Source organism: Salvelinus fontinalis, chromosome 12 (assembly GCF_029448725.1).
Source record: "Salvelinus fontinalis isolate EN_2023a chromosome 12, ASM2944872v1, whole genome shotgun sequence".
NCBI classification, from domain to species: Eukaryota; Metazoa; Chordata; class Actinopteri; order Salmoniformes; family Salmonidae; genus Salvelinus; species Salvelinus fontinalis.
In genome coordinates, this window is record NC_074676.1 from 8,208,372 (window position 1) to 8,223,025 (window position 14,654).

Genomic DNA, 14,654 nt, shown 5'->3' on the forward strand with positions numbered 1-14,654 from the left:
ATCAGGCTATTTGTACTTTGTCACTTTCTTTAATTTTTTTTGCAAAGGTACAAACAATAGTAAAATTGCATCGCCTGAAATGCGTCAGGTTTGAATACACAGATAGTAGGAAATATAAATAGTCACAAAAATGTGTCCTTCAACAGATGGTACTGTAGCTAGGTGCCAAGACCCAGACTCTTAACACCACAGCTTTATCTCAATGATCAATTAGAACTATATAAACAAATGCTTGTTACTGTAAAAAATACATTTAAAGCATTAAAAACCTTCAGTCATTCCAAAGTCAAACTGGGGGGAAAAAAGCGCTTTCGACCCCGAAAAAATGAGCAGTTGTATACAATTAGCATTAGAAAAATACTTGCTTGATCGCTACGACAGATCATTTTGATGTTGATCAGAATTAAAATAGCAAAGCACTCTACAGATCTTGTGGTGTGGTGCTGCAAGAGACTGACTTTCCAGGTGAAAAAAAAATAAATCCTGGATGGAATTTAAGGTCTTGAGAAGAAAATGATAGGAATGGTGCTCAATAGGACATTGTTTGTTGACGTCTTTATTTCATTAGCCTGAGTGAGTGTGTAAGAGAGCCCAGCTCCCTGTTCTGTGCTGAGCTTGAGTCTGAATAATAATATCTTAAAATGGTTACTGGTAATTTATCTAGATTCAAAGTCTACAATAGGAGAGACAAGTCTATGTATGAACCGAGTTGGCTCTTTACACACACACACACACACAAAAAATATAATCTTATGTTTCACTATTCTGTCATAATACCTATCAGACATGCTACGCAGTAATATCGTGATATGAACCCTAAACCACCGTGTATACCAGCCAAACCTGGGTCAAATTAAGGTGTGCTTGATTTAGCTTGGCGTTTGCATTTAATGGGACTATTCCATTGGTTCTACTGTACCAGGCAAACTAAATCGAGCACAGCTCAATCATTTGAAAGTATTGGACCCAGGTCTGGAACTAGTAAGTACTGTATGTATTTGTCGTTTTAAAATGAGACATCACAGTACTCTGTACATTTATCTGACAGACTTCTCTAACATTCACTATATGGTGTGGTGAATTAAAACCTGTAGTTTTTTCAAACTCAGTACTTACTTGTATGGTACATAAAATGCAAACATTATCTTTCAATTTGAAATGGTTCCTTTTCAATGTTTGGAAAATCGTAGATGACACAAGTGTTTGTAGGTTTTGATCTGGAGAGCACAGATCCTACCCAGGCTGACCAAACAAACCTCTTGACAATCCAGTCAAAACTATCTGTGGTGTGATGTAACATCCTTAGTGAGTAGCCATTGGGCTAAAATAGCAAGGATCCTGACATAAATCTTACAACTGTAGGTTTTGTTTGAGAATTACGCAACGGATCGGGACATAGCAGGAGTCATGGTAAAAAACGAGTGTGTGCTCGCCTGCCAGCTTCGAGGCTCTCGGCATTGTAAAGCACACAGCTAGTGAATGAGACTAGATTTGATGTGAGAACAAGGGGCTGTATGATCAGGGGGGCAACGTTGGGGTGGCGTGGGGTTGCTTAGCATCAGATTAGGGGGATATAGGATAGTGTGGTACGGGAGTGTGTGTGTATGAGTTGGGGTAAAGGGGAAACTTGTCACATATTTGTATTAGGTGAAGTCCAGAACTCTGGGGGACTCCACTACTTCAGGAGAGCCTTATAGAGCAGTAAGGACCGGGATGTGGCCCTCTCCTGCTCCAGGCAGAAGATAAAGTCCCTGAGATTGACTCGCGTGATCCGCTGACGGAGCTGTTGGCGGGAGGAGGCGGCTGTGGAAGAGCCGGCCCCTGAACCCAAAGCAACCTGAGGAGAAAGGGATGGCATGACAAAAGTTAGATCTGCTAGTAAATGATTTAGGGTTGTTTCAAGTGACTTAAAATATGTGTTGGCGATATCCAGCCTGTGTGCCAAAATCGAGGCTCAAGCAATAGTAATGCAGGCAGGGGGAACAAGCGATGTGGTCTAACCAGAGAAATGTCAATTCACTGTCACCTGTCCTGTCCCACTCACTATTAACCTTTGATAGTCCAGGCTTGTGTGCACGTCACCACAGTTTCATACAAGGTGTGTGTACAGCTTGAGCGAAACGGTCACACCCTCACCGTGCACACTAAACGCCATGTTCTCTCCATTTCGGGACAGCTCCAACACACTCAAAGAGCAGCAATTACCAACCTGATATCATACAGTGTGGGTTGAGTTGATGCTGTGTGGTGCACACTACTGAAATATCCTGAGGCTTGTTTGATGGGGTGACAAAATTGTACATGTCTTAGTGAACTCCGTGACATTGGGCCTAACTGAATAGCCCTGTAGTGTATCCTGGAACTGATAGGCTACAAGCCAGTCAGGGGTTCCTTAACTGGGGCCTGGTGGTGACAATGGGTACATTTCATTATCGGTGCTCAAGGAAAAACATTTGGGAACTAGAAAATGTCTGTTTTATGAAATGGCCATTTTGTGGACCAATGGTGGTTCTTATTATGTAAAATGAGTTTAGTACCATATTCTACTTCTATGTGCCGAGAGCCTGAGGGGGGAGCTGACACTGGAGGATAGGAATGAGGCTCCAGGTCCATACAGGAACACAATCAGAGCATTATACAGCTTAACAGCCTGCAGGTGTGGTAACCTCCTGCACACACGCGCCACACACACACACGGGTGTGTACTCCATACTGGCACAATGAATACCCAACATTACACACTCAGTGGAGACACTCCAATCAAGCGTGATGGGAAGCACGAGATCACCGTTCCGACTCAAATCAGTCAAAGATCCCCGTGTGACATAACTCTGACCGATCTGATCATTCAGGAAACTCCTTCACATTAGGCATGGAAGTTGGCCGTGGATAAATAACCTTTCTCTATTGAGAAGAACGTATTACAAATGTTATTTAGTTCTCTGACTTAAAAAGGCCAAATTCATTCCGATCAGATCCGCCTTATAGCGGGATGACATTAAACACTTCTGATTGAGCTCCTGAAAATCTCCATTTGAAAAAATCTGACTGAGCGGACAAATGCAATCTTTGTGAACACAAGGATTGCCTTCAAGGTGCATAGTCGAAAAGGGGGGATCGGATTGAATCCCGGCGTGAAATCTTGTCTCCAAGCTGCCTGCTTTGTAACTAATCTGTATATGAATACTGTGCAATGAGTGTAGATTTCCACTAGCATCTTTATATCCATTTTACAAACTAGCACGCAAAGTAGCTGATGAGGGACTAGCTGGGTAGTTCCACAAAATGAGTGCCTTATGCGTCCCTTTGATATTTTAAGTAGAAACTGTGCACCGATATTGAATTTTAAAAACCTGTTATAGTAAGAAAAGTGTCCTTTTAATATAGACCAGATGGAGAATTCAATAAAACAAATGTAACATGAATAAATAACTGCTAAAGAGCCATTTTGATATGTCCCTCCGTGTTTTCGCCATCATTGTAAAGCCCTAGTTACTTCGACAGTCATTTCTGAAGATTATGATTTATTTACAGCTGTCCCTCATTTTAAGGTCAACCGTGTTATGTGAACTGAACTTTCATTTTAATATGGTGAAACTTCCTTTTAAAATATGTTTCTCAAAAGAAATATTGGACATGTAATTGTCAAATCATAGTGTAACAGCTGGTGAGCTGGTTCTACTCTTTTTGGCCATTAGTGTTTAGTGGTGGAACACTGAGCGGGTCGGCATAACAAGTCAACCTTGTTACCAATAGATAGACAGGCTAGACACTTGAACAATTTCATTTTTTGGGAAGCTTGCATTCAATTGCCACTCCCTGTTGCACACAACAAGCTTCCATTCACCCTGTCACAAGGGGATTTATGTCTGATTAAGATGACAGTCAACCTTGTTACTTTATTTGGCACTTAATAGGCACTTACTATAGTATTATTTATTTTTTAATCTCTTGAGATGGGAAAACATGATTTTAATGAATTTGAAAATGTGCTCTTTATGACACAGTGTTAAGAAAAATGATTTACCGACTTCTCAAAAGGCACCCAGAATTGTTGGAACGACCCAGCTAACTACCTGGCTAGCTCACCAACTGGCTAACTACACAACTGACCAACAAGCTTGCTAGCAGTTCAGATGACTTCACCATGGCAAAGTTCATTATTACACCTTCCCCTCCCTAAAATGTTCCCTCTATAGCTTGCATTCCCTCCCTCTCCTAATCCCGGGCTCTCTCCCCGCACAGAGCCCTTTGTCTGGGATCGCTTTGGGGAGAACTCAGGACTGGATGTGGGAGGGGGTGATGGGTGTGACCGAGGCACCCATACTGCAGCCGCCCCAGGCTGTATCCCCCCCCCCCCCCCTCAGGCTCATTTCTGCAGAGCTGAAATCTATGGCTCCTCTCAGGGGGTGAGAGGAGAGGGGGTAGAGCAGTGCAGACACCCACAACAAGCCTAGAGGCCCACGCTGACCCCCTTCACTCAACTCTAGTCACATTCACTCTGCTCTCTGCTGGATTGGGAGAGTGCTGGGGGATGTGCATTGATGACAGATGTACGACTGTGAGCAAAGAAATCCACACTTTCTTTTTTTTGGCATTACTTCAAAAGCGAGTTTACATATTTTTTCCCCGCCCGTAATGTGATGAAGAGTCAGAGGGTGAAAGTCATTGGAAAATGAGGATATCAGCACCGTCATACTGCCACATTTTAGGGACCCTTACCTCTGTGCCCGATGTGGAGCTCCCTGGCGAGTCCATCTTGCGTTTCTTGCGGGGACCAATGGCCGCCAGGGCAGTGAGGTTGGCTTCACGCTGCCGGATCTGGGCCTGCTCCGCCTGCTGCATCTAAGAGGGGAAAGAAAGAGACACACACATTTATACCTCTCCTGTCTGATTTACATCCCGAAAAGGATCTATCAGTGGTGGAATAACAGCTGGAATGGAGACAGTTGTCATCTACAAAGAGAGATGTGATACAGAGCGAAGAAGTACAGTAGCCTTATAAAACGGCACAGAGAAATCATACAGGACAATTCATTGACCGGCACAGAGAAATCAAAACGGCACAGAGAAATCATACAGGACTATTCATTGACCACAACCATTTCATATTATTGAGCTATTATCATCTGCCATGAAAACAAATCCTTCTGCAGCAGGCTAGTGCTGCAAACTAAAACAGCCGCCTTCTCCAAAGAAGATATAATTCAAGGCAACGTTGACGTAATGTCAACGTTAGTCATGCTAATTGAAAGGGAAGTGCTGCACATGGTGCACACACACACTGGTGATGTGGTACAGTGAGCGGAGACCTGACCCTGGAGGTTAAGATGGAACAGCGGCCAGAAGCAGGCGGGCGCACGCGCGTGTGTGTCGGGGGCATTGTATCTTTAGATATGAGGGCACAAGGCAGAGAGTGGGGCTCTATAGGCCTAGCCAACATTGCCTCTGGTCAGGTCCCTGTCTGTCTGGGAAATTAAATTGGTAGAGGCAGAACCAGGTTACGCCTCTCTGCACATCCTAGAAACTAGTCTTGATCACATAGGCCAGAGGCCTGGAGGGCCCAAGTATTGCTGGTTTTATTTTCTACCTTGTAGTAGTAATGATTTATTTACAGTTGAAGTCAGAAGTTTACATATACCTTAGCCAAAAACATTCACATTCCTGACATTAATCCTAGTAAAAAATCCCCTGTCTTAGGTCAGTTAGGATCACCACTTTATTTTAAGAATGTGAAATGTCAGAATAATAGTAGAGAATGATTTATTTCAGTTTTATTTGTATTTCTTTCATCACATTCCCAGTGTGTCAGAAGTTTACATCCACTACATTAGTATTTGGTAGCATTGCCTTTAAATTGTTTAACTTGGGTTAAAATGTTGGGTAGCCTTCCACAAGCTTCCCACAATAAGTTGGGTGAATTTTGGCCCATTCCTCCTGACAGAGCTGGTGTAACTAAGTCAGGTTTGTAGGCCTCCTTGCTCGCACACGCTTTTTCAGTTCTGCCCACAAATCTATAGGGTTGAGGTCAGGGCTTTGTGATGGCCACTCAAATACCTCGACTTTGTTGCCCGTAAGCCATTTTGCCACAACTTTGGAAGTATGCTTGGGGTCATTGTCCATTTGGAAGACCCATTTGCGACCAAGCTTTAACTTCCTGATTAATGTCTTGAGATGTTGCTTCAATATATCCACATAATTTTCCTACCTCATGATGCCATCTATTTTGTGAAGTGCACCAGTCCCTCCTGCAGCAAAGCACCCCCACAACATGATGCTGCCACCCCCGTGCTTCATGGTTGGGATGGTGTTCTTCGGCTTGCAAGCCTCCCCCTTTCTCCTCCAAGCATAACAATGGTCATTATGGCCAAACACTTCTATTTTAGTTTCATCAGACCAGAGGACATTTCTCCAAAAAGTACAATCTTTGTCCCCATGTGCAGTTGCAAACCATAGTCTGGTTTTTACATGGCGGTTTTGGAGCAGTGGCTTCTTCCTTCCTGAGCGGCCTTTCAGGTCATGTCGATATAGGGCTGTTTAACTGTGGATATAGATACTTTTGTACCTGTTTCCTCCAGCATCTTCACAAGGTCAAGGTCTTTTGCTGATGTTCTGGGATTGATTTGCACTTTTCGCACCAAAGTACGTTCATCTCTAGGAGACAGAACGCGTATCCTTCCTGAGCAGTAAGACGGCTACGTGGTCCCATGGTGTTTATACTTGTGTACTATTGTTTGTACAGATGAACGTGGTACCTTCAGGCATTTGGAAATTGCTCCTAAGGATGAACCAGACTTGTGGACGTCTACAATTTTTTTTCTGATGTCTTGGCTGATTTCTTTTGATTTTCCCATTATGTCAAGCAAAGACTCACTAAGTTTGAAGGTAGGCCTTGAAATACATCCACAGGTACACCTCCAATTGACTCAAATGTCAATTAGCCTATCAGAAGCTTCTAAAGCCATGATGACATTTTCAGGAATTTTCCAAGCTGTTTAAAGGCACAGTCAACTTAGTGTATGTAAACTTTTGACCCACTGGAATTGTGATAGTGAATTATAAGTAAAATAATCTGTCTGTAAACAATTGTTGGAAAAATGACTTGTGGCATGCACAAAGTAGATGTCCTAACCGACTTGCCAAAACTATAGTTTGTTAACAAGAAATGTGTGGATTGGTTGAAAAACGAGTTTTAATGACTCCAACCTAAGTGTATGTAAACTTCCGACTTCAACCGTATGTCACAGATTGATTGGACAGACGCCACCTGGTGTCTCAGGTCTGAGTCGGTCCCTGATTAGGAGATAATGAAAACCAGTTGCCTATTCTTGACATAGGTGTTAAACTAGGCATCACTTAGATAATTCATTTGATGATTCAGCAGTAACAATACAAGGATATAACATCTATAGAAGAGACAGAAATGCTTATGGGGAGGTGTTGCTGTATATATTCAGAGAAGATATGTCAAGTGTTATTGAAGTGTTGTGGTTGCAGGTTCACTTGGCACATCGAAAGCGTTTTCTTTTGGGATGTTGCTATAGGCCACCAACTGCTAACAGTCAGAATCTAAATAATGTGTGTGAAATGCTTGATTGTATATGTGATGTAAACAGAGAGGTCTACTTTCTTGGGGACCTGAACTGGTTTTCATCAAGCTGTCCGCTCAAGAGGAAGCTTCTCACTCTAACCAGTGCCTATTATCTGGTTCAGGTTATTAATCAACCTACCAGAGTGTTTACAAACACTACAGGAACAAGATCATCCACATGTACCAATCACATTTTTACTAATACTGTAGAACTTTGTTCTAAAGCTGTATCCGTACCCATTGGATGCAGTGATCACAATATACACTAGTGGCTATATCCAGGAGAGCCAAAGTTCCAACAGCTGGGCCTAAAAAGGTGTATAAGAGATCATACAAAAGATTTTGTGACTCCTATGTAGATGATGTTAAAAATATGTGTTGGTCTGATGTGATTAATGAGGAGCATCCAGACGCTGCACTTAATGAATTTATTAAATTGCTTCTTCCAGTTCTTAATAAACAAGCACCTGTTAAGAAACGGACTATTAGAACTGTTAAGGCTCCATGGATTGATGAGGAATTGAAAAACTGTATGGTTGAAAGAGATGGGGCAAAAGGAGTGGCGAATAAGTCTGGCTGCACATCTGACTGGCTGACTTACTGCAAATTGAGAAATTATGTGACTAAACTCAACAAAAAGAAGAAACTGTATTATGAAGTCAAGATCAATTAAATTAAGAATTATGGAAAAAAAACTTCAGTACTTTAAATGAAATTATGGGCATAAAGACAAATTCAACTCCATCTGTCATCGAATCAGATGGCTTATTCATCACGAAAACATTTGATGTTGCCAATTATTTTATTGGCAAAGTGGACAAACTTAGGCAGGAAATACCAACAACAAACAGTGAGCAATTGTATTCATGCATGAAAAAAAACTTATAATGAAAGAAAAGCATTGCAAGTTTGAATGTTGTAAAGTTAGTGTGGGAGAGGTGGGGAAATTATTGTTATCGATCAATAATGACAAACCTGGTATTGACAACTTCGATGGAAAGCTACTGAGGATGGTAGGTGACTCTAAAGATGTGGCCATAATCTGAGCCTAGAGGAAAGCCTTTGTCCTCAGGCCTGGAGGGAAGCCAAAGTAATTCCGCTACCCAAGAGGTAACGCGGCCTTTACTGGTTCTAACAGCAGACCTATAAGCTTGCTGCCAGCTCTTTGCAAACTGTTGGAAAAAATGGTGTTTGACCAAATACAATGCTATTTCTCTGTAAATAAATTAACACACTTTCAGCATGCTTATAGAGAAGGGCACTCAACATGTACTGCACTGACACAAATGACTGATGATTGGTTGAAAGAAATTGATAATAAGATTGTGAGAGCTGTACTGTTAGATTTCAGTGCAGCCTTTGATATTATTGACCAGAACCTGTTGTTGAAAAAAACGTGTGTTATGGCCTTTCAACCTCTGCCATATTGTGGATTCAGAGCTACAATGGGGCAAAAAAGTATTTAGTCAGCCACCGATTGTGCAAGTTCTCCCACTTAAAAAGATGAGAGGCCTGTAATTTTCATCATAGGTACACTTCAACTATGACAGACAAAATGAGAAGAAAAATCCAGAAAAATCACATTGTAGGATTTTTTATGAATTTATTTGCAAATTATGGTGTGAAAAAAAAGTATTTGGTCGCCTACAAACAAGCAAGATTTCTGGCTCTCACAGACCTGTAACTTCTTCTTTAAGAGGCTCCTCTGTCCTCCACTCGTTACCTGGATTAATGACACCTGTTTGAACTTGTTATCAGTATAAAAGACACCTGTCCACAACCTCAAACAGTCACACTTCAAACTCCACTATGGCCAAGACCAAAGAGCTGTCAAAGGACACCAGAAACAACATTGTAGACCTGCACCAGGCTGGGAAGACTGAATCTGCAATAGGTAAGCAGCTTGGTTTGAAGAAATCAACTGTGGGAGCAATTATTAGGAAATGGAAGACATACAAGACCACTGATAATCTCCCTCGATCTGGGGCTCCACGCAAGATCTCACCCCGTAGGGTCAAAATGATCACAAGAACGGTGAGCAAAAATCCCAGAACCACACGGGGGGACCTAGTGAATGACCTGCAGAGAGCTGGGACCAAAGTAACAAAGCCTACCATCAGTAACACACTACGCTGCCAGGGACTCAAATCCTGCAGTGCCAGACGTGTCCCCCTGATTAAGCCAGTACATGTCCAGGCCCGTCTGAAGTTTGCTAGAGAGCATTTGGATGATCCAGAAGAAGATTCGGAGAATGTCATATGGTCAGATGAAACCAAAATAGAACTTTTTGGTAACTCAACTCGTCGTGTTTGGAGGACAAAGAATGCTGAGTTGCATCCAAAGAACACCATACCCACTGTGAAGCATGGGGGTGGAAACATCATGCTTTGGGGCTGTTTATCTGCAAAGGGACCATGACGACTGATCCGTGTAAAGGACAGAATGAATGGGGCCATGTATCGTGAGATTTTGAGTGAAAACCTCCTTCCATCAGCAAGGGCATTGAAGATGAAACGTGGCTGGGTCTTTTCAGCATGACAATGATCCCAAACACACCGCCCGGGCAACGAAGGAGTGTCTTCGTAAGAAGCATTTCAAGGTCCTGGAGTGGCCTAGCCAGTCTCCAGATCTCAACCCCATAGAAAATCTTTGGAGGGAGTTGAAAGTCCGAGATCTGCATGGAGGAATGGGCCAAAATACCAGCAACAGTGTGTGAAAACCGTGTGAAGACTTACAGAAAACGTTTGACCTCTGTCATTGCCAACAAAGGGTATATAACAAAGTATTGAGAAACTTTTGTTATTGACCAAATACTTTTTTCCCACCATAATTTGCAAATAAATTCATAAAAAAATCCTACAATGTGATTTTCTGGATTTGTTTTTCTCATTTTGTCTCATAGTTGAAGTGTACCTATGATGAAAATTACAAACCTCTCATCTTTTTAAGTGGGAGAACTTGCACAATTGGTAGCTGACTAAATACTTTTTTGCCCCACTGTATCTATCTAATAGAACTCAAAGGGTTTTCTTTAATGGAAGCTTCTCTAATGTCAAACATGTAAAGTGTTGTGTTCCGCAGGGCAGCTCTCTAGGCCCTCTTTTCTATTTTTACCAATAACCTGCCACTGGCATAAACAAAGCATGTGTGTCCATGTATGCTGATGATTCAACCATATACGCATCAGCAACCACAGCTAATGAAGTCACTGAAACCCTTAACAAAGAGTTGCAGTCCGTTTTGGAATGGGTGGCCAGTAATAAACTGGTCCTGAACATCTCTAAAACTAAGAACATAGTATTTGGTATAAGTTATTCCCTAAGCTCTAGCCCTCAGCTGTATCTGGTAATGAATGGTGTCGTTGTTGAACAAGTTGAGGAGACTAAATTACTTTCTGTTACTTTAGATTGTAAACTGGCATGGTCAAAACATATAGTTTGTTAAGATGGGGAGTGGTATGGCCGTAATAAAGAGATGCTCTGCTTTTTTGACACCACTCCAAAAAGTAAGTTCTGCAGGCTCTAGTTTTGTCTAATCTTGATTATTGTCCAGTCGTGTGGTCCAGTGCTGCAAGGAAAGACCTAGTTAAGTTGCAGCTGGCCCAGAACAGAGCGGCACGTTTTGCTCTTAATTGTAATCAGAGGGCTGATAAATCAAATCAAATTTTATTTATCACATACACATGGTTAGCAGATGTTAATGCGAGTGTAGCGAAATGCTTGTGCTTCTAGTTCCGACAATGCAGTAATAACCAACAAGTAATCTAACCTAACAATTCCACAACTACTACCTTATACACACAAGTGTAAAGGGATAAAGAATATGTACATAAAGATATATGAATGAGTGATGGCATAGGTACAGAATAGCATAGGCAAGATGCAGTAGATGGTATAGTGTACAGTCTATACATATGAGATGAGTAATGTAGGGTATGCAAACATATAAAAGTGGCATTGTTTAAAGTGGCTTGTGATACATGTATTACATAAAGATGGCAAGATGCAGTAGATGGTATACAGTACAGTATATACATATGAGATGAGTAATGTAGGGTATGTAAACATTATATTAAGTGGCATTGTTTAAAGTGGCCAGTGATACATTTTTACATAATTTCCATCAATTCCCATTATTAAAGTGGCTGGAGTTGAGTCAGTATGTTGGCAGCGGCCACTAAATGTTAGTGGTGGCTGTTTAACAGTCTGATGGCCTTGAGATAGAAGCTGTTTTTCAGTCTCTCGGTCCCTGCTTTGATGCACCTGTACTGACCTCGCCTTCTGGATGATAGCGGGGTGAACAGGCAGTGGCTTGGGTGGTTGTTGTCGTTGATGATCTTTATGGCCTCCCTGTGACAACGGGTGGTGTAGGTGTCCTGGAGGGCAGGTAGTTTGCCCCCGGTGATGCGTTGTGCAGACCTCACTACCCTCTGGAGAGCCTTACGGTTGTGGGCGGAGCAGTTGCCGTACCAGGCGGTGATACAGCCCGACAGGATGCTCTCGCTTGTGCATCTGTAGAAGTTTGTGAGTGCTTTTGGTGACAAGCCGAATTTCTTCAGCCTCCTGAGGTTGAACGCCGTCTGTGTGGGTGGAACAATTCAGTTTGTCCGTGATGTGTACACTGAGGAACTTAAAACTTTCCACCTTCTCCACTACTGTCCCGTCGATGTGGATAGGGGGGTGCTCCCTCTGCTGTTTCCTGAAGTCCACAATCATCTCCTTTGTTTCGTTGACGTTGAGTGTGAGGTTATTTTCCTGACACCACACTCCGAGGGCCCTCACCTCCTCCCTGTAGGCCGTCTCGTCGCTGTTGGTAATCAAGCCTACCACTGTAGTGTCATCCGCAAACTTGATGATTGAGTTGGAGGCGTGCATGGCCACGCAGTCGTGGGTGAACAGGGAGTACAGGAGAGGGCTCAGAACGCACCCTTGTGGGGCCCCAGTGTTGAGGATCAGCGGGGTGGAGATGTTACCTACCCTCACCACCTGGGGGCGACCCGTCAGGAAGTCCAGGACCCAGTTGCACAGGGCGGGGTCGAGACCCAGGGTCTCGAGCTTGATGACGAGTTTGGAAGGTACTATGGTGTTTGCCTACGGAGCTGTGAGGGGAACGGCACCTCCGTACCTTCAGGCTCTGATCAGGCCCTACACCCAAACAAGGGCACTGCGTTCATCCACCTCTGGCCTGCTCGCCTCCCTACCTCTGAGGAAGTACAGTTCCCGCTCAGCCCAGTCAAAACTGTTCGCTGCTCTGGCACCCCAATGGTGGAACAAACTCCCTCACGACGCCAGGTCAGCGGAGTCAATCACCACCTTCCGGAGACACCTGAAACCCCACCTCTTTAAGGAATACCTAGGATAGGATAAAGTAATCCTTCTAACCCCCCCCCCCCCTAAAAGATTTAGATGCACTATTGTAAAGTGGTTGTTCCACTGGATATCATAAGGTGAATGCACCAATTTGTAAGTCGCTCTGGATAAGAGCGTCTGCTAAATGACTTAAATGTAAATGTAATGTAAATGTGTTAAATGCTGAGCTGTAGTCGATGAACAGCATTCTCACATAGGTATTCCTCTTGTCCAGATGGGTTAGGGCAGTGTGCAGTGTGGTTGCGATTGCGTCGTCTGTGGACCTATTGGGTCGGTAAGCAAATTGGAGTGGGTCTAGGGTGTCAGGTAGGGTGGAGATGATATGGTCCTTGACTAGTCTCTCAAAGCACATCATGATGACGGAAGTGAGTGCTACGGGGCGGTAGTTGTTTAGCTCAGTTACCTTAGCTTTCTTGGGAACAGGAACAATGGTGGCCCTCTTGAAGCATGTGGGAACAGCAGACTGGGATAAGGATTGATTGAATATGTCCTTAAACACACCAGCCAGCTGGTCTGCGCATGCTCTGAGGACGCGGCTGGGAATGCCGTCTGGGCCTGCAGCCTTGCGAGGGTTAACACGTTTAAATGTTTTACTCACCTCGGCTGCAGTGAAGGAGAGCCTGCAGGTTTTGGTAGCGGGCCGTGTCAGTGGCACTGTATTGTCCTCAAAGCGAGCAAAAAAGTTATTTAGTCTGTCTGGGAGTAAGACATCCTGGTCCGCGACGGGGCTGGTTTTCTTTTTGTAATCCGTGAATGACTGTAGACCCTGTCACATACCTCGTGTCTGAGCTGTTGAATTGCGACTCTACTTTGTCTCTATACTGGAACTTAGCTTGTTTGATTGCCTTGCGGAGGGAATAGCTACACTGTTTGTATTCGGTCATGTTTCCGGTCACTTGCCCTGGTTAAAAACAGTGGTTCGCGCTTTCAGTTTCACGCGAATGCTGCCATCAATCCATGGTTTCTGGTTTGGGAATGTTTTAATCGTTGCTGTGGGTACGAGATCGTCAATGCACTTTCTAATGAACTCGCTCACCAAATCAGCGTATTCGTCAATGTTGTTGTTGGACGTAATGCGGAACATATCCCAATCCACGTGATCAAAGCAGTCTTGAAGCGTGGAATCAGATTGGTTGGACCAGCGTTGAACAGACCTGAGCGCGGGAGCTTGCTGTTTTAGTCTCTGTTTGTAGGCTGGAAGCAACAAAATGGAGTCGTGGTCAGCTTTTCCGAAAGGAGGGCGGGGGAGGGCCTTATATGCGTCGCGGAAGTTAGTATAACAATGATCCAAGGTTTTACCAGCCCTGGTAGCACAACCGATATGCTGATAGAATTTAGGGAGTTTTGTTTTCAGATTAGCCTTGTTAAAATCCCCAGCTACAATGAATGCAGCCTCAGGGTGTGTGGTTTCCAGTTTACAAAGAGTCAGATAAAGTTAGTTCAGGGCCATCGATGTGTCTGCTTGGGGGGGAATATATACGGCTGTGATTATAATCGAAGAGAATTCCCTTGGTAGATAATGCGGTCAACATTTGATTGTGAGGAATTCTAAATCTGGTGAACAGAATGACTTGAGTTCCTGTATGTTGTTATGATCACACCACGTCTCGTTGATCATAAGGCATACACCCCCGCCCCTCTTCTTACCAGAAAGATGTTTGTTTCTGTCGGCGCGATGCGTGAAGAAACCAGCT

At 43.4% G+C, this 14,654-nt stretch overlaps 1 protein-coding gene across 2 annotated transcripts in view; it reads right to left on the reverse strand.

Annotated features, from left to right (window-relative positions):
* Window positions 1-529: 529 nt before the first annotated feature.
* The window catches only part of LOC129866722 (transcription initiation factor TFIID subunit 4-like), a 32,996-nt gene continuing 18,871 nt past the window's right edge, over window positions 530-14,654 (reverse strand). For both annotated transcript variants that reach the window (XM_055939558.1, XM_055939557.1), the window contains exons 14-15: window positions 4,723-4,845; window positions 530-1,837 (exon numbers count right to left, since the gene is read on the reverse strand). In XM_055939558.1, coding sequence (XP_055795533.1) covers window positions 1,676-1,837; window positions 4,723-4,845 — 285 coding nt within the window. In that variant the 3' untranslated portion in view covers window positions 530-1,675. The remainder of the gene's footprint in view (window positions 1,838-4,722; window positions 4,846-14,654) is intronic.